Source organism: Cebidichthys violaceus, unplaced genomic scaffold (assembly GCF_023349555.1).
Source record: "Cebidichthys violaceus isolate CVI_PGR_0920_01 unplaced genomic scaffold, fCebVio1.0.p SCAF_5, whole genome shotgun sequence".
In the NCBI taxonomy this organism is placed as follows: domain Eukaryota; kingdom Metazoa; phylum Chordata; class Actinopteri; order Perciformes; family Stichaeidae; genus Cebidichthys; species Cebidichthys violaceus.
In genome coordinates this window covers 8,849,996-8,873,557 of record NW_027176705.1, presented here as the reverse complement: position 1 = coordinate 8,873,557, position 23,562 = coordinate 8,849,996, and the positions used below count along the sequence as shown (strand labels likewise).

Below are 23,562 nucleotides of genomic sequence, written 5' to 3'. Positions count from 1 at the left end.
ATTTACAAAGAAAACACAAAGAGACTAAATGTGAGTACCAGGTGGACATTCTGCACTGAAGCACCTTCAAAGGTTAATCCAGCCATGGACATTGCACATTACTTGAACTATTACTTACCTTATGCTTTATAATGTTCCTTCGTGGTTTGGAATATACAGAGAGAGATAGAGAGAGATAGAGAGAGAGAGAGAGAGAGAGAGAGAGAGAGAGAGAGAGAGAGAGAACACAAGCAAACCTACACACTTTAGTGACAAATTTGTCACCTCAGAGTGAAATGTTTAATAGTCAAAATGTCCAATTAGACCACGTGAGTCGTGTGTGCGCGTGGGTGTAGGCTATATATCTGCATGGTTTCCCACTCAGGAGGACGAACCAAACACCTGGACTACTTTGGGAGAGTTGTTGAAAGTCTTTCTTGAAGAGCATCAGTTAAGTCTCGGAGCTTTGTTCAGGATCATGGAGGAACTGGCCCGCGAGAGCATCAACCTGCTTGCCCGGTCTGCGTCTCACGCGGACCCGCCGCGGCTCGGCTCGCTCGGCGCGGTGTTCATTATGCTGAAGTCTGCGCTCGGAGCCGGACTGCTCAACTTCCCCTGGGCTTTCCAGAAGGCGGGGGGAGTGACGAGTGCCGTCAGTGTGGAGCTGGTGAGGACCAAACAACTAACTGACCAACTGCAGTTGTTAAGTGCACCGTTTAATACAGGCTTGATATGCATATTAAATGCCCTGCATTAATAGGCCTATACGTTCATGGGATTATTAGGAACTTTTAACATTGTATTGACCTGTTTATATATCTTGCTCGTCAAACGCTTTTGGGGGGTTAGTTTGGCTGTTAGCCTGCATAGTGTATAGGGTACATCCCAAGTCTCTTAATTGCATCTCCGTTTGCCTCACTTGCGTTTTCCAAAGAAACCATGTGAGGAGAGAGGAAACAAGGGAATGACAAATAAGAGACTTGGGATGTACCCATAGAGACTCACCACCCCTCAGTCTCCCCCTGGTGTGAAAAAGGCACATCTTTTCACAGGTGAACTCTAATGAAGCTTTCAGTTTCGGTGAGGACCTGAACTTTCATTGCACTGCAGCAATGTGTGTGTGTGTGTGTGTGTGTGCCATGGATGGATTTGCATTCTGACTTTCCAAGAACAGGCCCAGGGGCTCAAGAGGTCCGGGGCTCCTAGAAGGAGCCTCTGATGGCTCTTGATCTCAATTTGAGTCCGTTTCCTGTTTATGTTCCTATAATACTGCATCTACAAACAGTTTACATTCAAAGTAAAACAAGTAAGGGAACCTACATTAGAATAGGCCGAATGATATTTATGGGGCCCGTTGTCTAATGGTGCGTTCATGGTGTGTGTCCTGTAGGTTTCGCTGGTCTTCCTCATCAGTGGCTTGGTCATCCTGGGCTATGCCTCATCAGTCAGTAGAAAGCAGACATATCAGGACGTGGTGAGAGAGGTGTGTGGAGGAGCTGTGGGTCAACTCTGTGAAGTCTGTTTCTGCTTCAACCTCTTCATGATATGTGTCGCCTTCCTGGTGGTGGTTCAGGACCAGCTGGAGAAATGTAAGGGCTGAATGACGTTATATTATTTTCACGATGTATTATTCTCTTGTTACTTAAAATGGACCACTTGGTCAATGGCTGTAGCTTACAGGCTGCTACCTTTATTTTATTTTCACCTCTCTGTAAAGAAAGTATCCATAAACCACAATGTCCAGGGTTTGAATCACCTTCGTTGCATCTCTCACTCCCTCGTTTCATCTTTCTGCTATGTCTACAGCAGTTAAGTGTCAAAGGTGGAAAATAATTGATTGAACTGAAGTTCTTAATTATTTTTAATTGGTGAATTTATCCATCCTTGTTATGAAGCTCATCTGTATTAATGTATTCGCATGAATGTGATTAATTACATCATTAGGAACTATTGTATTGGATGCTTATGATAATGAATAATTCTGGGCCATATTGTCCTGACTGGTTTTTTGTCATACTTTCAGGTATGACTGTTAATCAGGTTTTAAATTGCATTCTGTGTGATATTAAAAAGGTCTACCCTACTTAAAGCTTTGCATATTAAATTGACAAGACTTCATCTTATCCAAACATTATTTCTCCAACCACAGAAATTAATGTCCTATTCTGTATAACACTGTCAAATACTTCTCTATCTCTAAACTAGAGCCATTGTCACTAAACTTTTGTCCACACTACATTACATTACATTACAGTCATTTAGCAGACGCTTTTATCCAAAGCGACTTACAATTCAGTATCTATCTACACACCATCAGAATCAGAAATACTTTTGTACATTACAGTTGCTCTTATATATAAGCATAAAGAAATACAAGAACAAATATAAATACAAGACTACATAAAATGTAAATATAGGACTATGTAAAATAAAATCTAAATTATGTACATATTGCTGCAATATATAACAGAGTATATGCACAGAATAAAAGGGCATAACACAAACAAGGAATGACAAATACAAGACATATTTGAAACTATGTGCATCAAACATACAACATGCAACCATAGTGTAAATAAGTGATTAAAAGATGCTGAGAAGTTAAAGATATGTGTGCCTGTATTGTAGCACAATGTTTTAATGTTATCATTTTATTAGGAGTTTGTGATCAATTTAGCAGCCATTTCCATATCAAAAAATTAATCTCTCAGACCACAAATCATCCGCACTTTAATTTTCATTCTAGCTAGTATTAGAGTAAAAACATGTGACTGGGAACAATAATGCTACCCTTTTTTCATTTTTCCCTTTGTCGTTTTGTCCATCTCAAACGCTTCAAATCCCTTTAATGTTTTTGCTCTGTTCCAATTTTAAACAGAGCACTTGATTGGATTTACAAACACACCACCTCCAAAAAATCCATCAATGATCAGAGATTCTGCACAGAGCACAGTGCAGATGGAGCATTTAACTGTAGTGAGATTTAAACACGTATGCATGAATTGTTGTTTTCATTATTCTCTATGTTCATTCCCAACGTTTATGCATGCATGTTGCAGCCATTTAAACAACATAAACCAGACTTTTAAGCAGGAGATAAAACATAAAAGAATCTGTAAATGATTCTGTGAGCATGCAGACTCTATTATATTGCTACAATTCTTATGTCTGCATGTTGCAGCATATAGATAGACTCTAATTTTGACTCTGACTTCTACCAGTGAGTATTTCTTTATATGAGACGGTGACTGGGTCCAGTGAGGGAGAGATGCCGTATCACTGGTACTCCGACCAACGGTTTGCCCTCTTCATCATGTGCCTCTTCATCATCTTACCCCTGTCCATCCCAAAAGAAATCGGCATTCAGAAATACACGAGGTATCTGTGGTCACAATGACATCCAGACGAGTGTTCATCTTTATGTGATTTAATCAGAACCAGAAACGGTTTATTGCCAAGTACTTATGCATACAAGGAATTTAGCTTGGTGATTGGTGCATCACAATAAACCCAGTACAATAGTACAAGACACCATTTAGAAATAAAAATATGAACATTTACAATAGAATATGATAAACAAACAAAAAATATAAGAGTATGTTAAAATAAGTCTGTTATTAAAGTGTATATTTAAATGGTTTTCTAACGGTTTTCTCCATGTCAGTGTGTTGGGAACGCTGGCTGCTACGTATCTGTGTGTGGCAGTGATTGTCAAATATTACATGATGGAGAGCCACACTGTTGTAATAACTCCAGAGCACAGTCAAGGGTCAGTAACACTGCTTTTAATGGATGCATTTTTGTTTGCGTGTTCATCATTGGCTTCTCATTTTATATAGCTGTTGAATTGTGTGCATCAGTTAATGTGTGTGTGTGTGTGTGTGTGTGTGTGTGTGTGTGTGTGTGTGTGTGTGTGTGCTTGTTTTTTCAGTTTGAGTTCATGGGCTTCAATGTTCAGTGTCGTGCCGACCATCTGCTTTGGCTTCCAGGTAGGATCAACTTCAGGCTTTTAAGTCTGAAAGTAGTCAGTTAGACGTTTGACATTCAAGTGGTTTAATATGGATTTAATATTGTTCAAATAAGAAAGCACAAAGAAATGTAGGAGCACAAACCAACCAACAATAACAGATGAGCATGTGGAGCACGAGGAAATTATTTTAAATTCATGTCGTGCTTTTGTCCGAATGCCCGTATTCCCAGTACTCCTGTCATAATATAACTGGCATACGACCATATTAAACATTTACCCAACTCCTGTTTACATGCACACACAATTATTGTAGCATGTATAGCCATAGTAATACAAATATTCATATTTTGGGAACAGTAGTAGCAGATAATAAATGTATCCCATATAATGTATATTTATGTATGGAGGCATGCTAAGTAAGTTACTCAATGTTCAAGATACTTTCAAAAAACTACTAGAAAGCAGCCATGACTCTGGATAACTTGATAGAGAAAAGTCCCCTGAGCTGACTTTAGTAACCAGAGTGTCTGTGTGTGTTTGCAGTGCCATGAAGCCTGTATTGCGATCTACAGCAGCATGGAGAACCAGAACCTCTTCCACTGGGTGGTCATCTCTGTGGTCTCCATGATTTTCTGTTTACTCATCTACACTCTAACCGGTGAGTTCAACTCTAACTCTGCGCATTATGTGTTCACCTGAAAGCTGCAAATCACATTCGCTCCCTCTCTCATCTCCAGGTGTGTACGGCTTCATGACGTTTGGACGAGCGGTTGCCTCTGACATTTTGATGTCATATCCAGGAAATGATGTGGTCATGATCATCTCCAGACTACTTTTTGGAATATCAATCGTCACCATCTATCCTATTATTCTTCTTCTTGGGAGGTGAGCGACGCCGGAGTTGGCTTGTTTTTTGAGTGTGTGTTTTAACACCTAACATGTTGTTTCTCTGTGTGTGTGTGTGTGTGTGTGTGTGTGTGTGTGTGTGTGTGTGACAGATCTGTCATCCTGAACCTGATGCTGCGTATTCAAAGAAATCGTCGGGGAATTGTCACTCATTCGTTTGAGAGTCGCTGCAGAGTAGTTCTCACTGTGATCTGGATCACCATCACTCTTCTCATTGCCATGTTCGTCCCCGACATGGGGGAGGTCATCAGTGTCATCGGAGGGATCAGCGCCTTCTTCATCTTTGTTTTTCCTGGTATGTAAACAACCTTAACATATGTATATGTGTAATTATCTCTGTTTGTAATGACATGATGTGTAATGCATGGCTTTGTATTTATATATGTTTTATATTTGTTATATCTTATTATTAATCACTTTGAGTTGGACTCACCTGTATGGAAGGTGCTATGCAAGTAAAGTTTGGTTTGTGTGTTACAGGTCTTTGCTTATTGTTCACAATGCAAACTGAATCTGTCACTCCAAGAGTCAGGTGAGTGAGGACCTATAGACTCATATGTGCATGAGATTATTCTAATAATTCTTTTATTTAAAGGTCCGTAACTTTCAGAATTATTTCCTAGTAATTTCCAAGTAAATTTCTGGAAAGAATAATGTAATTGGTACAAATTACGGGGAAAATAAAGAGTGTTTAACTGATACACATTCAATTAATTAATTCCAACTGCTATTGTAACCTAGAGAGTCTTTTAGTCACTTCACAGCTGACTCAGCTGAACATTTTTAGGAAATTATTTGGAAATTACAAATTTGAATTTTAGCAAATTAAACAATAAACAACAACAGAAAGGGATTTCATAAAAGAACAGTTGCTGGTCATAGAAACAGGGCAGTGAGGTCACATGCTGCAGAGTAACAATTACAAAAGTGATGCAAGTTATCAGTCGGCAACAATCTGCTCTAATCAGTCATCAACATTCAAGTTCACAAAGTCCTTCTTTTAGAGTTTGGACTGTGTTGACTCCCAGGAAAGAAAGACAACATATAAAAAAGTGTCTCTTATTTGTAGAATGGAAATGGCTTGAAAGTTCAGAAGGCCTCTGGGTATCGATATCCATTAGATCCATTTTAACATAAAAAATAAGTTTGTTCATGAATTACTCACTGTTAGGAAGAAGATTCAAATTGTTGCCTAATAACTTGTTGTTAAAAGACTTCTTTCTGTTGATGTCCCCTTTTCTTCTTTCAGGGTTATTTTATCGGTTTGGGGAGTCATAACCATTGTAGTTGGAGTCTTCATCTTTGGACAGAGCACCACCATCGCTATCATGGAGCTTTGCAACAAATTCTGATTTTTGCACCGTTTTCACCACTACACTATCTGCAGCAGCTGCTTCACTGTGACTTCACAGTGTTTTTTGCACAACTGAAAGTTGCATTTGTAAAGGTGGTTTTCAGTTGTTTATATGATCCTTATCAAGGTCCTCCATGACCTGGATATAAAATGTATCTACTCTATAAGAATATTTCTCTGTGTGATAAATATTGGATTTAAATGGACAATAATATAATGTCAAAGAGAAGAATACAATGTTATGTATTTCATTGTTAGTTATGTATGAAAAATATTGTTTGAGTATTTGTTTTATTATTTAATCTGGTATACCAACAATATACTTTTAGTATATTAGATGAGCATTCACAAAGTGTTGCCTCGTTGAGTCTTCATTGTGCTTGCAAATGCCTGCCAGGGGGCAGTATTGTATTACAGAAGAATTATTTATTTATCTGCATAGTCGTTCATTCATTCATATATGCATGCAATTGCTTGTTGGAGACACAGATAAAATAAAAAAAATGTTCTTATTATTGTTATCATGGTGCCAGGGATCATTTTGACGATAGAGTGCCACAGTTTAATCAAGCAAGGCATTGCTCCTTTGTACATAGATGGATTGTGTGCCCTTGAAATGCTTGTTTACATGTACCACATTATAACATGCATCAATAGTATAAAGATTTTTTTTGCTTTCAAGAACGTGATTGTTATCCTTCCTCTGCTTTTTTTTTTAGTCCCTTTCTCTCCTCTGACCTCCACATGGCCTGAATCATGCGAGTGATTTACATCTGAAGCTTTCGTTGAGCACAGATTGATGGTTGAGGTATGCTGAATATCACTGTTTATTGTTTATTGGCTTCCAGCTTAAAGGAGTTATGGCACGCACTCTGTGAGTGTGCACATGCTCGCACACACGTGTGTTAGTGTATGAGTGAGTAATGATTTACAGTAAACCTAGAAAATGGGCGCTGTATATCTGTACCTGGAGGGGTGTGGTGAAAGCAACATATCAGCCATGCTAACTTCACATAGGGGTCTACTTATCTATCTGAACACACACACAAAATAAGAACTACAGTCTAGAAACACACAGCAGCTACTGATAAATGCTTTAGCTTGTTGTATATGCCGTATGTGTCATCCCGTGCAATGTTAATGTCCCGAGGGAAAAAACCTCAGACTGTGATACTCTACTTGTGTTTAGCTCATGGGATTATATTTCAACCTGCTGGCCAAATGACTAAATCCACTAAATGCAGGGAAAAGAAAATCCTTGAAAATCACACAAACTCCTTCTTGAATCCTACAGAGCACACTCTCTGTCAAAGGCAACTCAGCAGTCCTGGGAAATACAACTAACAGACATGGGGATACCAAGAGCTTACTCAAGTTCTGTTTAACTCGTTTCATAATTTTATGCCTCCAAAAATTAAAGAATGGCCTACCTAGCTCAGGTATGACTTCACAACAGCTGTTGCTTTGTGTCATACCAAAAAAATAAATAATCAAAAATAGGTGTCTACAGCCATGATATTTGAAGTGTGAGCTGCAAATGTAATGTGATTTTCAATTAGCACAAAACACAAAGTACAGTTGAGGCTGATGGAAATACAGGCTGAAGAATAACAGAAAACAAATTGAAACGTTGACCTGATGGTGACTCTAAAGGAAAGGTCAGTAAGTTATTACATTTCAGCCTGAAGGGAACATGAATGTCTGTCTGGGCAAAATTTCAATCTATCTAATAATTGTTAAGATATTTCAGTCTGGACCAAAGAGGTGGACCAACCGACCAGTCAACACTGCTATCCCTAAAGCCGTATCCACCAGCATGGCTGAAAAGCATCCATTATTCTCTGCATTACATTATCTTTTAATTTTCCTCTGCCTGTGAAAAAAAATAATTTCCAGTCCTCATTATGATGTTGTCCCCTGTAGCTACTTTGTTTTTGAAAGATTCCTTGTAATGCAGTGCCTAAAGGCTTCTCAAAGTCCTAATTAATAAAATGGCAATTTGTAGCGACGCTCCTTTTAAATGTTAATTGTTTCTGATAAGAGCGTCAGCAAGAGTCCTGAATGATTCTTTTACTGTGTGTGTGTGAGTGTGTGTGTGTGTGTGTGTGTGTGTGTGTGTGTGTGTGTGTAGTCTCTCACAGTCACTGTCACACCGATTGTAATCTGGATGCCTTTTGTGTTCAGAATGAAAAAAAAAGCTATTAAGCTCCTGTTTAATTTGCAGATAGCCTACAGTTTTATGACCAAACGAAAAGAGGGATGTTACTGTATCTGTGTGTGTGTGTGTGTGTGTGTGTGTGTGTGTGTGTCTAATGGTGTATTGTATGCATGACATGGTTGTGTGAATGTATTATGACCTTGTTTTCTTTCAAGGTTATGACCAGCAGGCTGAGATCATTGTGATGGAGATAACATGCGTCCATCACTTTGCTGCTCATGCCTTTATTGAAGTGGTGACAGCAAATCTTTGACCTCCGGGCTGAACTCATGTGGGATAATCACTGCAGTAGCAATGAGCTCAGGTGAAGGAGAGGCCTCCGTCACCTTGTGTGAGTGCAGCAGATCAGGATAACACTAAATCCTGTTTGTAATACTAGAAGTGCACTTATGTCTCGAAATGTTTGAACAGTGTTTCTCCTCTGCTAAATAGCTTTTTTTATTGAATTTATAGACAAATAATTGTGTTCAAATAAGCCATAATGACAAAAATGACGTATTTAATTGCACGCGGAACAAGATAACTTCATAGTCTACTTACAATCTACTTTAGATAAATTACAAATGTATTGAACAATCTCTGGTCATATTTAATTAGATTAGCAGAATTTGAAAATTAATATAACAGAAGTTTAGTTAAGCTGAAATTGGAATATGCGTATTTCTGTGACATGGAAATAAAAATAACTTGCAAAGATTTCACACCCTCTGATAGATGTGTTTCTTTTAAAAAAATCTCTCTCAAACCAAAGAGGGAGAAACAAACTGCACTGATGCCACTTGAAATCGAACATAGGAAGAGAATTTTCAGGTCTACAAAGCCCCAGAAACTTGACTAATTACATTTGCTTTGGAAGTTAGATATGATGTATATGTACAGAAAAAAAATGTGATTCAGAATTAATCACATCATTGCGCACACGTGACTATGAAAAACAACTATGAATAGAAAACAACATTGTCCCTGTCATGTGCAGTTGGGCTTCCCTGAATTGTCAACTCGAACTGGGTGGAGTGGGCGTATTCAAAGGTCTGGACCCAGGCAAAAATTGTGCTTCATTCGCCCACTTTCCTTTATCTCTCCATCCAATTACAGTGAAGTGATGACTGCTGCATTCACATTTCTTCGGTAAAAAAAAAGCTTCCTGACAAAAAAACATGAGCTATGGACCACAGTGACTTTTGTCCCCTTTAATGTAATCACAAAATATATGTTTATTTTGTTGTTAAAGTTAAAATCTTTACTGTGTTTTCAAATGTTTGCAATAAAGAATGCAATCATTTATTAAAACGTTATCTATCTATAACACAGTGGATCTCTGAAAATAAATGCATGTGTCAGGTTGTAACAGCTGAAGGAAAACAGGTGAACTAAATGGTTGACTAAGTACATTTCTGCCAGAAAATAAATATTCAATGTAATGTGTAATATAGCCAATGATTCCATATAGACAGAAGATACCAGTTAAAACTGAGACAGTCATGTCAGCATTGTCCCTAACGTCTTGAACCTCTGCTGATATCTATGAATAAAAGTAAATGCAGGATAACCACCGATTCACCATTATCTTGAATAAGGTGCTGGAAGTATCAAACTGGTAGAATAGATATACACTTTAATGTGTTCTCTGCATAGACTTAAGTGTATGAATACAAAACTAAAAGCCTACAGCCACACTATCAGCTCTCCAAGGCTGTATTTAGTCACAGGAATGCTTTGAGCTAAATACTAACATCACAATGACAATGCTAACATGCTGATGTTAAGCAGTTAGCATGCTGTTTTATATGTTAGCATGCTAACATTTGCTCATTGCCACTAAACACAAAGTACAGTTCAGTCTGATGTGAATGTCATTAGTTATGCAGATATTTGGTCTTAATACAATTTTTGGACAAATTACAAAAAAGCCAGCTGATCAAAGTTTTTACAATTTATCCTCTGGGAACCATACATGTACCCAGAGGAGTACATGTACAACATGTTATGGCAATCCATCCAATAGTTCTTGGCTACTCTTCAAAATTGTCAACCTTGTTGCACTTGGGGATCACTGAAGCCAGTAGGATACATAAACTAGGAACCATGACTAGATCTGTGCACAATTTCATGGATTATGGTTTGTGTGTGCGTGTTGAGTTATTCATTTCTTTGGTGGTGTTTGAGCTTTGGAATGCTATTAACAGAGAGGAAACAACCAAATCCAGGGAAGCACAGGTGTTTGGAAGTTGAGTCACAAAGTTCATTCCATTCATAACAATCAAAAAATAGGCAGAAGAGGTTTCCAAATCTACAATATGCAAAATGCAACTGCATACCATCTAAAGTGAAGATAAATGGTTATGTTAGTTATTTAACTCTATCTTACGGTTTTGCAGCTAGTTTGTTCAGGAGGACACTTAAAGTGCAGCGTCACGGCCGAGTCACACAGTTGGTTTGTTAGTTGAGACCTGAGTGAACTGAATGCTGGAGGGAACTGGCTGGAAGTGGCTGCCCTTTAGGAATAATATACCACATTGAGTATGGATGCTGTCGGCCTCTCTTCCCATTTGCAGAGCACATTTAATTATTTTCATAGTCACACACGACCTTTAAAACATCCAATTTCTTTAATATCAATTGTGATATACAGTATACGTTGTTGAATTTGATTTGAATACTGTAAATTTAGAGCTTTCTTTGTCCCTGAGGGCATATTTTTTTTTTCTTCTTTTTTTTTTTACATGGCTCTGCATACCTTTCCAAACAAATATTAAGGTCAGCCCTCGTTGATAGAACTGCAGAAAAGTACTAAATAGATTCTTTCAATCCTGTTTTGCAGTTAGTATACAAACAAAAGTTTTGATTGTGCATTTCCAAAAGAAGCTATTTCTTTTTCCCCAAACCTCTTCAAATCCTTCCTCAACCTGCATTTGGACAGTACTGTAGGAGCATTAAGATATAAATAGAAGGATATCTTCACAAAACACACATTAATATTACAAGAGGTGTCACTTTTATAGCAATAAATTGGACGACAAAATGTTTAAACCCAACATTTTTTGAAATCCTAATTGCACATGAATATCCCAAAGGTCCATTATTTATGTATGAGACTCCTTCTGTGAGTGTCCTGTTTTTACTTAGCCACATATTTCTTATTAAAGTCTGAATTATTCTGAGCAGTATAGGTGATATATGTGAAGTGTATTGGATGTGGAGGAAAGTGAATGCAGTGACACAAACAGTTTGTAAAGCCCATTCAAACATGGCATTAAACCAAGTTTCCATCAGCTCATACTGCAGAGAGGTCTAATAATTATATAACATGATGACACAGATCAGTTCACTGGGGATAATCTGGCTGGAAAGATGCACACACAAGCAAATCCAGTAGAATAGAGGATCATACAGTCAGAGACTCAAATTCTTCAAAATTCTCCCATTAAATGAAAATTAGAATAGTTCAACGCCAACCTTTATATTTAATCATTCACTTAAAATCCCAAATAGCCATATTATTAGAATAATGAAGCAATAAATCATGTATGTGCTCAATCAGGATCAAGTCTACAGAGTAATAATATAATAAACTAGTTGAAGCACCAAAGGAAAATATTCTGGGGATGAATTTACATTCAGTGTAAGATTTCACGAGATAACTATCATTTGGTTTATTGTTCTGTATTGTTCATTGTTGCAGCTTTGTGCTATCTGATACCTGAAGGATTTATTTCTGACTGGAAATGATGGAAGAATTAATTTGCAATACAGTATATATTAAAATGTACTGTTCAAATTCGCACACTCTTTTAGCTCTGTTATTTAATCTTCTTACACTCTCTGCAAATAATGTTTTCTTTTTATGTATTTCTGTATACAAGATAACATTTTATTTTCAAACTAATTCCTTCTCAACCAGCCAAACATCTTCATCCCTACAAACATCCTAGAGAAGCTGCCTGCCACAAGATCAGGTTCGACGTCTACTATCTTGTCTGCAGCCAGGTCCTTCTAAAAATATAGAGCTCCATTTTTAATAAAATATTGGGATAACTTAGGAAATTATATTTGTCATCCCTACAGAGCACATCAAAACTGCATCCTCTATCTTGGAAAATGAAATATTGCAATAAAGTACAATTTTGAGGTACTTGTACTTTATTTGATCATTTCCATCTTCTGCTACTTTATACTTCTACTCCACTACAATTCAAATGCAAATATTATCCTGTATAGTACCCCACTGCATTATTTGATAACTTTAGTTGCTTTGCAGATTGATATTAATAATACAAATTACCATCAACAAATAAATTATGATTTAACATTTTAAATGAAGACACACATGTATTGATCCATCGGGAAATGGATCAATACAATGGATCAAAGAAAGTGATGAACATATTAATGTGTCAATAATTACTACTAAATTATATTATATATAAGTACATTTTGACGCTAATATTTGTGCCCTCTCTTTCCTACTCTTCACTGTTATTTTGATGACATTTGTTTTTTTACCAAATAAAAAAAGTGACATATTCCTTTAAGAGAGGCCTCGCCCTCTCAACTTTGTGCATGCGCAGTGTTGTTCTCATGAGTCACGTGAAAGCGTGGTTCCGTTCCCTCACAGCAGCCACAGTCCGGTGAGTTTGTGTTCAGTTGTTTTCAGGGTCCTCGTGTCTTTCTTATCGACAGACAGACAGCTCCTCGGAAGTTTGCCTCTGAGAGACTTTAGGAAGCAAGGAGTGTCAGAAAAGGTCACTCATGGCGCACTTTAGGAGACACATCTCGGCCATGAGGAAGCGACCCATTCAGCTTCAACTTCTGTGTCTTTTCACTGTCCCGACACCAAAATACATGCAGCCTAGTTTCATCAGTGAAAACCACATCGTTAACTCGGTTTCAGAGTTAGTCAGCAGCAAGAGGTTTTGAATCTGGACATGTATTCATATTGTGCTCAGTAGGAAATGTAAAGCAGTCCAGTTACTATTGCTAGAATGTTTTCTTTAAAGCATCCTATTGTTCGCAAGAGTTGATGTCTTATTGCGTCTTTTTTGATTAATATGTCGATAATGTTTTTATATTGGCTGATTAGACCATATGATAAAGTGCCATAAGTATTTGGCAAATGACTTAAAACCATAAATGGATTATTCACATTTCATTTTTTTGTACATAGTTTAATTTAATAATTTCACTATAGCTGGTAACCCTGCAACTATTGCTCACCTAGTATTCATTGGTAAGTATGTTTCTTTACTTTAAGCTTGTCTACAGCTGAAGATTCTCTACAGTCACATGTGAGATGATGAATTCAGACCTAATTAAGACCTACTTAATTATCACTCAGCTCAACTTATCTCAAGTCTCTTAATCACCTTCCTAAATCTCTTTTATGCTTAAACTGTCACATCAGGCTGTTTCTCTTGCTAGTTTATGTAAACGGCAGCTAAAAGGAACACAGCAGGAAGCAGATGACTTTAATACACACAAGTGGTGCTTAACAATATGATTGATGAGGAATAATTGATGAATGTGCGAGCCATGTGCCACATATTGCCATACATCACTGACTCGCTGCAGACTAATCAAGAAATGATCCGGAAGTGGCCCGTGTTGTCATCTAAATCATGTGCACATGAGGCGAGGATTAGCTCTGGGGTTAATTTGATTCTGATTGTAAATTATTTTTACGTAATGAATTGCTCAATATTTACATGAATTGTTATAAATAATAGTAAATGGTCTCACCATCACAGACTGTCGTGTTTCAGTCATATTCGGGTAAACAAACACGACTAAACCATCTCGTAGAACCACATATCTCCAAATGTCTCCCTCAAAACTGAAGGAATTAAGTTAAAATTCTCCTACTTTTTAAGATAAATAATTTTAAATCTCACTGGGTTGTCTAAAGGTTAAACTGCAACCAAGTTGAATACGTGGCTTCCTCAGTACAACAACAGAACCTTTAATCTAACTTCCTTTATGTAGTATTCATGTGTTGATACGATCTATTAGAGGAGACTGTGTGTTGTAGAAAACCTCTTGATGTTGTGGGTGAAGCTCTGGCCTGGTGAGGTAATCACCAGTATTTACAATCTGCCCTGTTGCCTGAGGGCGCCACATCATAATGAGTCGACATAAGTAATTCAACACCACTCATGCATGTAGAGAAGAATGAAGGGTTGCAGAGCCCGGCCTCTGTAATGTATAATTCACAGTGAAATGTTCTGTTTGCTGTTCTTAAGATTGACTGCCTTTGCCATGTAAGCAAGTCACATAAACCTGGAACAGTCTGGTGGATTACATTAAAACACAAAAGTGGATAATGCAGGTTTTAATCAGAGCATTTGGAACTCCTCTTGTCCTCCTTTAACAGGTGTGGAGGATGAGCTCAGGCAGTGGGACCAGGAGGAAAGTCAGCAAGCTGCAGCATTTCAACAACACGGTGGCGTTTGAGCCTGAAACGCTGACCGAGATTCAAGGTATTTTTAGTAAAATCAGAACATATGTGAAACCTTCAGACGAGGAGTGGTGCATCCCCGACCCAAACGCCGCTCTGAGCCACTCTGCGGAGGAGCACCGTGGGCTGCAGGTCCTGAAGGCGTCGCTGAACGAGGTCAAGAACCAGCTCAGTGACAAGAACGTTCAGGTCTGGCATCAGCACACCAACTCAACCAATCGAGCCGGGAAGGTGATCGCCGCCGTGCGTTCTGCAGCCAACGCGGAGATCTGCACTCAGGCCTGGTGCAAGTTCTCTGAGATCCTGGGAACCTTCAACCTTCTTCCAGAGGAGGCTCTTCAAAACGGAGAGCTGAACACGGTCCATCTGTGTGAAGCTCCGGGGGCTTTCATAACCGCCCTGAACCACTACCTCAAAACCAGCGAGTCCACGCGCTACTGTGACTGGAGCTGGGCTGCCAACACTCTCAACCCGTACCACGAGGCTAACGGCGGCGGCGCGACGATCGCAGACGACCGGTTAATTGCTAACACGCTGCCCTGGTGGTTCTTTGGATCAGACAACACCGGCAACGTCATGATCCAGAACCATTTGCTGGAGCTGCAGGCGTTTGTGGCTAACATGCGCAGAGTTGACGTGGTGACGGCAGACGGTAGCTTTGACTGTCAGGAGAAGCCCGATGAGCAGGAGGCGCTGGTGGCGTCGCTGCTTTACTGCGAAGTCACGGCTGCACTGCTGCTCTTGAGCCCCGGCGGCTCCTTTGTGCTGAAGATGTTCACCCTATATGAACACTCCTCCGTCTGCTTACTCTACCTTCTCACCTGCTGTTTCCGCTCCGTCAACGTCTTTAAACCCGCCACCAGCAAGTCGGGCAACTCTGAGGTTTACGTCGTGTGTCTGAACTATGATGGCAAGGAGGCCGTGAGGTCCCTGCTCTCCAAACTGATTCGCAACTACGGACCACATCTGGCTGACCGTGAGGCGCTTTTCCCAAATTCGCTTGTCCCGGAGTCGTTTCTGAAACAGCATGAAGAAGTGTGCTCATATTTCCACGCGCTGCAGGTGGAGACGATCACAGAGAACCTGCGATTGTTTGAAGGAATGAGCAGCGAGCAGAGGCAGCGACTCGACCACATCAGGGACTGTACGGCTCAGGAATACCTTCACCGCTTCCAGGTATGTCTGTAGAGACCAGCCTCTGTCTGTAGGTTCATTCTTCACCATTGAAACAGCAGTTGGAAATGTTTTAACTAAAGGTTCCAGAGCCTTCAATCATAATACCACTGTCTCCATCAGCAGATGGAGTTTGTCCAGTTGTCATGGAATTATAGATGTTTGACTATTGATTTTTTGTGATGTTGGCTTTAAGATTAACTAGGGTCAAGTTTAAGTCTTCAATTCAGTTGAATTTGAAGTCCTTCTACATGTGTTTTCCCAATGAGAAATGTGGCCAGAACAATGTAGAGTCTTGATGGGTTTTAAAATGTGTACCTGAACAGACTTAACAACAACTAAACCCAGACCCAAAACAATGAGACCTGAACAGACCAGAAGTTCAAAAGTAGCCATCCTTTGCAGGTACACCAGTTTGTGTTTAAACCTTTGTAGAGCCTTCCATCTGTTCCCATGTTGAGCTCTGCAGAAGATTGAAAACCTTAATTTTAGATATCAATTGCTTGGTTCAGTAACAGGTTTAATGTTTTAGCAACTGGACAGTCGGGTTCAAAGCAATAAAATCTTTCAAAAAGTCTAAAATTGAACATGATCAAGTGTCTCTGTGTGTAGGTGAGCTTCCTTCCACGGAGTCGATGGCTCTCTCGTAACACGGTGAGTCCCGCCTGCTGCAGTGTCTCAGCGGGCCGACCTCTGGGACAGAAGAAACAAACAGGCTCCTTCAACGAGCGGAGGGAATTGCAGACCCTGAGCTGGAGGGAGCGCATTGAGAGGGGTTGCCATGCCACCTGGATACAGAGACACTGCGTCGAGGCCTTGGGAACGGGCTGCGTGCTGGAAGGACCCCTGTCCGGGTGTCATGTGGATTCGTGGTACGTTATCGTCGGAGCTGCGCTGCCTGCTATCAGAAACTCTGCATTCTGTGACGCAGGGTTGTTGTACCACTTGAACGAAGCCCTGATGGACGCAGCAGTAGACTGGACTCGCACACCTCCCTGTGGCTCTTGCCACGTGGTTTGCGCGGCCTCCATCTTGGCCGACGTTGCAGGTCTTTGCGTCTTCGCAGCTGACAGTGACGGGAACAGAAAGCAGAGGCGGTGTTTGGTGTTTGGCAGCTGCTCCATGTGGGATGCCTGTGAAGGCCAACTGGGGGATTTAGTCTTAACATTTTCTGCGGAGCCTTCAGCTCCTTCAAGAGGCTGTGTCCCGCTGCACGACGGGGACCCGCTGTACCAGCAACAGCTCTTGGGTTGCGTTGTGTGCTCCCTGCAGACACTGAACTCTGGGGATGCCCTGCTGCTGCCGGTGTTTTCTGCCTTTACCCGTGTCACCGCAGCTGTTGTGCTCTGCCTGCATGCGTGTTTTCGCTCAGTCACGTTCAGGTGTCCGCTCCCCCCTGGCATAGTCGGGACGGTGCTTGTGTGTGCTGGTTTCTGTCCTGAAGCTGCTGCACGACTGCTCCCTGTTCTTACTGACGTCCATCACCGCATGGGTCAGCTGTTGAGAGGAGATGAGGACTCAAGTAGAAATCTGCCGTCTGGGCACAGTCAGGTGTTGCAGTTTGTTCCCATGGAGGAGCTGCTCACAGGAGGACTGACTGAATTCCTGCGGACCATGAACTCTGAAATCATCCAGCAGCAGCTGCATTCGCTCATGCAATCATAGTGCAGTTGAGTGAGCTAAGTTTCTGCAGGAGCCACATGCAGCTAGCAAATAATCTGTCTCCAGTGAGCTCCTCCTGAGCTGAGCTGTAAGCAGGCTTCAATAGGGCACTGATAATCAAGTTATGTTAGTATTTTATCCCAGTAAAAGCCATTTCACACAGTTAACAAATGTCCATGCCTGTTTTTTTTGTGTTGTCTTCTTTTGTGGTGAATTAACCATTGTATTGACATTGCTTGCCTCCCCATGTGCAAATGTTCCACCAGAACAAGTTCCTATTTTTTGTAAGGACATCCTTGACTACGTGCCGCCCAAGATGATTGTGATTGGTGAAATACAAACAAGCCGGAGCGTTTTTTCCCCTAAAGCAGAATGATAATGGGTGCAGCCAGACCTTTCTCCAGAGATGTGGAGCGAGACTAAGTGAGCTGTGACTCTGGGCTACATGCTATCGCCGTCACAGTCAGTTTTATTCTCGTTGACTGTTTTTTCCAGCAGTTAGTCACTGAATCACTTTGTATGCGGATATCAAAAGAGCACTGCACTCGTTTAGCATTGCACTGCTATAACATTGTCAGGATCAAAATTGATGCTGCACAACCAGAGATCAGCTCTTTTTACTCCGTGCATTCTTCCTCCACGTTAAAACCATGTCAAGTGACAGCGCTTGAGGAAACAAGAGGATATCTACTGACTACTTTCAGATTACAATACTACCGAAATGTACAAACATAAAAAAGACAATAGGAATTGTTAGATTTCGACTGATACATTTTTGTTGTTGATCAATTTTGGCCGATTCCAGATTCATCGGTATCAGATTGTATGTCAGCTGATAAGTAACAAGAAATTGCTCAGTCATCAGGACACGTCTGTCACATGTAGTTTTTTGGAGGTCTTTCATCATTTTTTTTTTATGTGTGCTTGTACTTATCATGGTCATGGCTGAAGTTCATCCCATCAAGTGAAGTTTGGAGCCTGGGTGAAGCTGAAGATTTTAGGCCGATATTGACATTTACAGAAATAAAGATTTACTTTTGAAAAAGAGAATTGTGAAATAAAATAAAGTTAATATCAATCAAATTAAGTTATTATGAATGAAGGATTAAATAACATTTTTATAATAATGCATTTTAATACTTAACACTTTTAATAATATACACAATTTTTTCAAGATCATTTATTTTCTGAAAGAAACTCATCAGTGCTCTGTGATGGTGGCTATTTCTTATCTATGCTGATACATCCCTGATAACATATCAGCCAATAGTATCTACCATACCAATGTGTGATTAACCTGTGACGTTAAATAAGGCAAACCCTCACTCCACCAGTTTCAAAAGCATCCACGTCATTATATATGTTCCAACAAATCTAAGTGTGCGACATACAAAGCTTTTGACGACCTGCAGGCGACGACATTGTCTGATGATACAAACTTGCAGTGCATGGAAATGCAAATTACTTTCAGGACTTGATCTGCAGAACTCATCCGTTACTGAATTCACTGAGGAATTTAGGGAGGTTGAATAAACAATAGTCCAACCCTCAGCACCAAACCTCCTGTCAGTCACAGATGTTTTGTGTTGAAATCCACAACACAAAGACCCGGGAGTTTTACTCTGAAGTGCCTGTTATGTTTTAAAACACATTATTTCATCCCAGGACGGTGCGGATCTCGTTTGTCTTTTTACATGCAGCTTATAAAGTGACCTACTGTTAAACAATTAATTTCTCTCTTTTGTTTCCAGTGACAAAAACGTTCTATCCACATTTGAAAGGACAGCTTGCATGCACAGAAGTGTTTTATACTGCATGAGCTACTGTTGAAGAAACATTTCTTGTTCAGATGAGTTTTACTAACTGAGCATCGCAGACAGGCGTTCACAACAAAGCGGTAGAATCATCGCTGACCAGAGGGAGGTTCTGGCTATGATTACAAACAATGTTAAAGGAAATAACTAAACCAAAAGTGTGGGATGAGCTACACCTATGAGGAAGGAAAATGGGACATTGAAACAGCCCCCAAGATACAGTATGTATTCTGTGTTGTCTGAAAGACAACTCAGAAGTCTGTCAGAGATGAGGGTCTTCTGTTTGTTCCTTGGTTCATGTTCATTCAGGTTTAGTGTTCCTTGCTTTTATTTTGTAATTACACTCTCCCCCTGTGTCCTGTCTGGTTTTACTTCCCTTTTCTTGCCTTTTGTGTGTTTTCCTGCCTTTGTTGATTGTCTCTCCCGCCCTGATTAGTTTCACCCGTCTCATCAGTCCTGCAGTGGTCCGACCTGCTCACCTGTTCCCACTTCTCATTAGCCAGTTACTACATATACCAGCGCAGTTTATGTGTTCATGGTCAGTTTGTCTTTCTTTCAGTTTGGAGTCCAGTTTGTAGTGTTTCTGCATGCTGTGTTGGACTAAAGCCTGTACATTTTTTTTTTTGATTAAATCATTGCACAGTTTTTTGCTGCCTGATCTCAGGTCACTATTAAAGAAATGGCAGAAAGACAATATAAAAGATATACAGTGTATAAAACTAAGAGAGACTAGGAACACATTCCACACTACTAGGGAGCTTTTGAGTAAAAAAAAGATATATTTGCTTCAATAGAATTATGCTGTTTGTAGTAAAATCAAATTGAGGATTTTTTTTCTTACAAAAAGAATACAAATGATCTGTTCCCTGAGACACCTGAACTATCTCTTGTATCTTCTTACCCGAGGAAATGCAGAAAACCTCCCGTTGCTGAAATGTTTTGAAATCAGATAGAGGTGACTAAATGTCCTTCTTTAAATAATCACAATGTGCTGAGACTATCAATTGTTCATATTTTAGTTTCCTTATTTAGAAGTTTAGTGAGAAAATATATTGTGAGTTAGTTCTTATTCCTGTTTAACTCAATAGACAATATCTTCAGATACCGTTTCAGAAGTTTATGGTTTTTTAGCAGCTTTCCGGCTGAAAAGTTCATTACACACTAGAAAACAAAACTAAGAGATGGATGAAAACTGGAGTCAGATGTACTTCCCATGCAGGTTTGAACAGATTTCCGTGAAGTAAGGGTTTTAGGAGGTTTGAGGGTAAGCTTGATGCTGCAATGAGAAAAGCCTGTATGGTGGGACTGCAGATATACAGTACACTGGCACAGCCTGGTGTTTGCTAATGTACTCATACGTTTGGTGGTCGTCATTCAGTTTGACTCTGAATTCAGCCTCTACTCGAGTGCTTGCCAAGGATTATGGCACAAGAAGTAGTGCGATTATATTCTGTGGCATCTGTTAATGTGAGATAACTGTTTTAACTGTCTTTTACCACAGTCATATCTCAGCTGCTTTACTTTGTGTAATGCAGGCACTGATGTGTTTGGTAGAAATGTTACGCTGTGATGGAGCTGATACTTGCAGCTTTGAATGAGGAGAAGAAGAAGCAGGATTTCCTGCAGCATGCCTTCACCTCCAGCACCTGCTAATGAAAATCTGACGAGAGGTTGGTTGTTAAGATGTAAATGAACTGCCTGCAGGAGGTTCACTTCAGTGAGGCAGCACTTTGTTTGTGTTTCAGTGTAAAACCAGGAGCTTAAATAAACTCCATACAACAAAAGAAAACAATCTGCCTCTAAAGATACAAAACAAGTCATTATAAAGCCCAGAATCCTCAGTGTTTAACTATTGTAGCCATTGACTTTGTAAACTAGAAACAATAATGATATAAAGGATTCTCCAACAAGGTACACTTTGGCTATACTTGTATGCAATTAATAACAGTACTTTTTTTTTTTTACTTATACATCTTGGTTTTAAGGCAGGATGGCAACATAAAACTAATACAAACTATAAAACAAACCTCACCCTAGTAGGTAAAAAGAGAAATGTCTCTGGTTTATGTCCCCTGTGTTCAGTCCTGATGAAGATTTGTATTTTGGGTCAACCCCTAACAAACACCCGTATAACACAAAACTCACCAAATGGTTTTCATTACCTCCAGAGTTTCTGAGGTATTGATTTTGTGGATTACAATTGAAAACGGGATCAGAGAAAATCAGAAAGTCATATTTCACAAATCCCTCTCTCTTGTCCGACACCAACCGCCTACACAACTAAATAAATCAGCCAGATTAATACAAATCGATTATGTCCTCAAAACAGAAAGAGAAAGCAAATAGATATTGTGTACAGGGAGTCTCTTTAATATGTCAGCGTTTGATAAAAAGGAAGTTATGTTTGTGTGTGTGTGTGTGTGTGTGTGTATTTGTATTTGGTTGAGTCATGTGATTGGGTTGTATTGTGGACTAGGAATGTAATCTGTCCTATATTTTTCTGTGTTACCGCTCTGCACGCTGACTACAGTCCAATCTGTGTGGATGAAATAATCAGATGGTGAACTTGTGAGCTGTGTCCCGAGCTCAGTACAAGTAGGTCAGTTTGTATCCTTTTACATGGAAAGAAACCAAATGTCAGAAACCATATTAAAGCTCTTCACATGGCAAATATGGTGAAAAGAAAGCCAATGATGAACCAAATGCATATTGACAATAATGGACCTTCAGGTGAGCAGTGAATGACATGGCAGCAACACATACGTGTCAGTATAAATGTGACAAAAGAGCAGCATTTATGGCTGATATAAAACTGTCATGTTGACTCTGAATGGAGACTTGCCTCTTTGCTCTGATGTCTACGGAGAAAAGATGTTGACAGATCAGGAGAAGTAAAACTCTCGTTATGTAACAAAAATAAGGCAGCGGGACAGAAAACCTGTGAGGAGGAGAGTAGTGTTCCTCAGAGGGAGTCAGCTCAGTCAGTCAGTTGTCTCTCTGTGATCCCTTTTCAAGTGCTGTCTTGCTTGTTAGTCTTGCTTTGTTACTGCAATCGTCAATCTGTGAGAAACAAAAAGTGGGTTACTGTAGAGAAAGTATTAGCATTCCTCAAAACATCCTTAGCACAACTAAACAACTATTAAGCTCCCTGTTTTATTCATAGTTTTCTCGACCCTGTCAGGGTTAGAAGCCTAATAATTGAATTTGCAAGGTGTTTAACACAGGCCTGATCTGTACTGACTATTCATTTCTTTATTGCTCCAGGTCTTTAAAAGGTTAGAGGTTTAAGCTTTTTGTTTCAGGTCTCAAGCTAAATCAAGGTTTCAGGCAGTCTAGTTTAAGTTTAGTTCCTCATTTTGGGACATGAGGTAACCGTTAATTGGACATTTGTTCCCTCTCTTGTCTCTTGAGTTAGAGAATGTTGATACCACTCAAGTTAGTATGATGAATATGAAGTTATAGCCAAGAGCTGGTTGGCGTAGCTTAGCATAAAGACTTGACACGGGGAAACAGCTAGCCTCTGGGGGAATGAGTCCTCATTCTGTTGAGCAACATGGCTCTATGAATGGCAATGTTGGTCAGCTGGTCCACCACTTTGGTCTGGACTAAAGGATCTCAACATCTACTGGAATGTTGTACAAACTTTTGAACAGATATTCATGGTCCACAGAGACTGTATCCTAATAGTGATTTCCTGAGCTCTAGCGCCACCATGAGGTTCACATTTGTAGCTTTGAATGTTTGACATTTGACATTTATGCTTAGTGTTAATTAGAAACTTTTTTCGAAATTAGCATTCTAACGCGATATACTTTGATGGTGAACGTTGTAAACATTATACCTGCTTAGCAACTTAGCATGCTAGCATTTAGCTCAAATTATTAAAGAGCTACTGGCGTGGCTGTGAACTGATTATTTAAGGCTTTGTGCCACATATCAGTTATAAGCTAAACACTTAAACTGTATTACAATCGTCACATATATCGGTACATACATTCAATTTGACTTCTGCATTTAACCTGTAGCAAATCATAC

The 23,562-nt window shown here is 39.7% G+C and overlaps 2 protein-coding genes across 2 annotated transcripts; both read left to right on the top strand.

Moving 5' to 3' along the window:
• The first annotated feature begins 457 nt into the window (after nucleotides 1-457).
• On the top strand, nucleotides 458-6,235 carry slc38a8b (solute carrier family 38 member 8b). The gene is made up of 10 exons (XM_068730706.1): nucleotides 458-646; nucleotides 1,370-1,568; nucleotides 3,201-3,357; nucleotides 3,644-3,748; nucleotides 3,911-3,968; nucleotides 4,493-4,607; nucleotides 4,687-4,834; nucleotides 4,948-5,150; nucleotides 5,336-5,387; nucleotides 6,105-6,235. The coding sequence occupies exons 1-10, from the start codon at nucleotides 458-460 to the stop codon at nucleotides 6,205-6,207; spliced, it is 1,329 nt and encodes a 442-aa protein (XP_068586807.1). The 3' UTR covers nucleotides 6,208-6,235.
• Nucleotides 6,236-12,987: 6,752 nt separating this feature from the next.
• On the top strand, nucleotides 12,988-18,726 carry cmtr2 (cap methyltransferase 2). The gene is given in 4 exon segments (XM_068731106.1): nucleotides 12,988-13,018; nucleotides 13,021-13,055; nucleotides 14,795-16,054; nucleotides 16,664-18,726. Coding segments are annotated over 4 exon segments (2,379 nt in total). The 3' UTR covers nucleotides 17,717-18,726.
• Nucleotides 18,727-23,562: the final 4,836 nt, after the last annotated feature.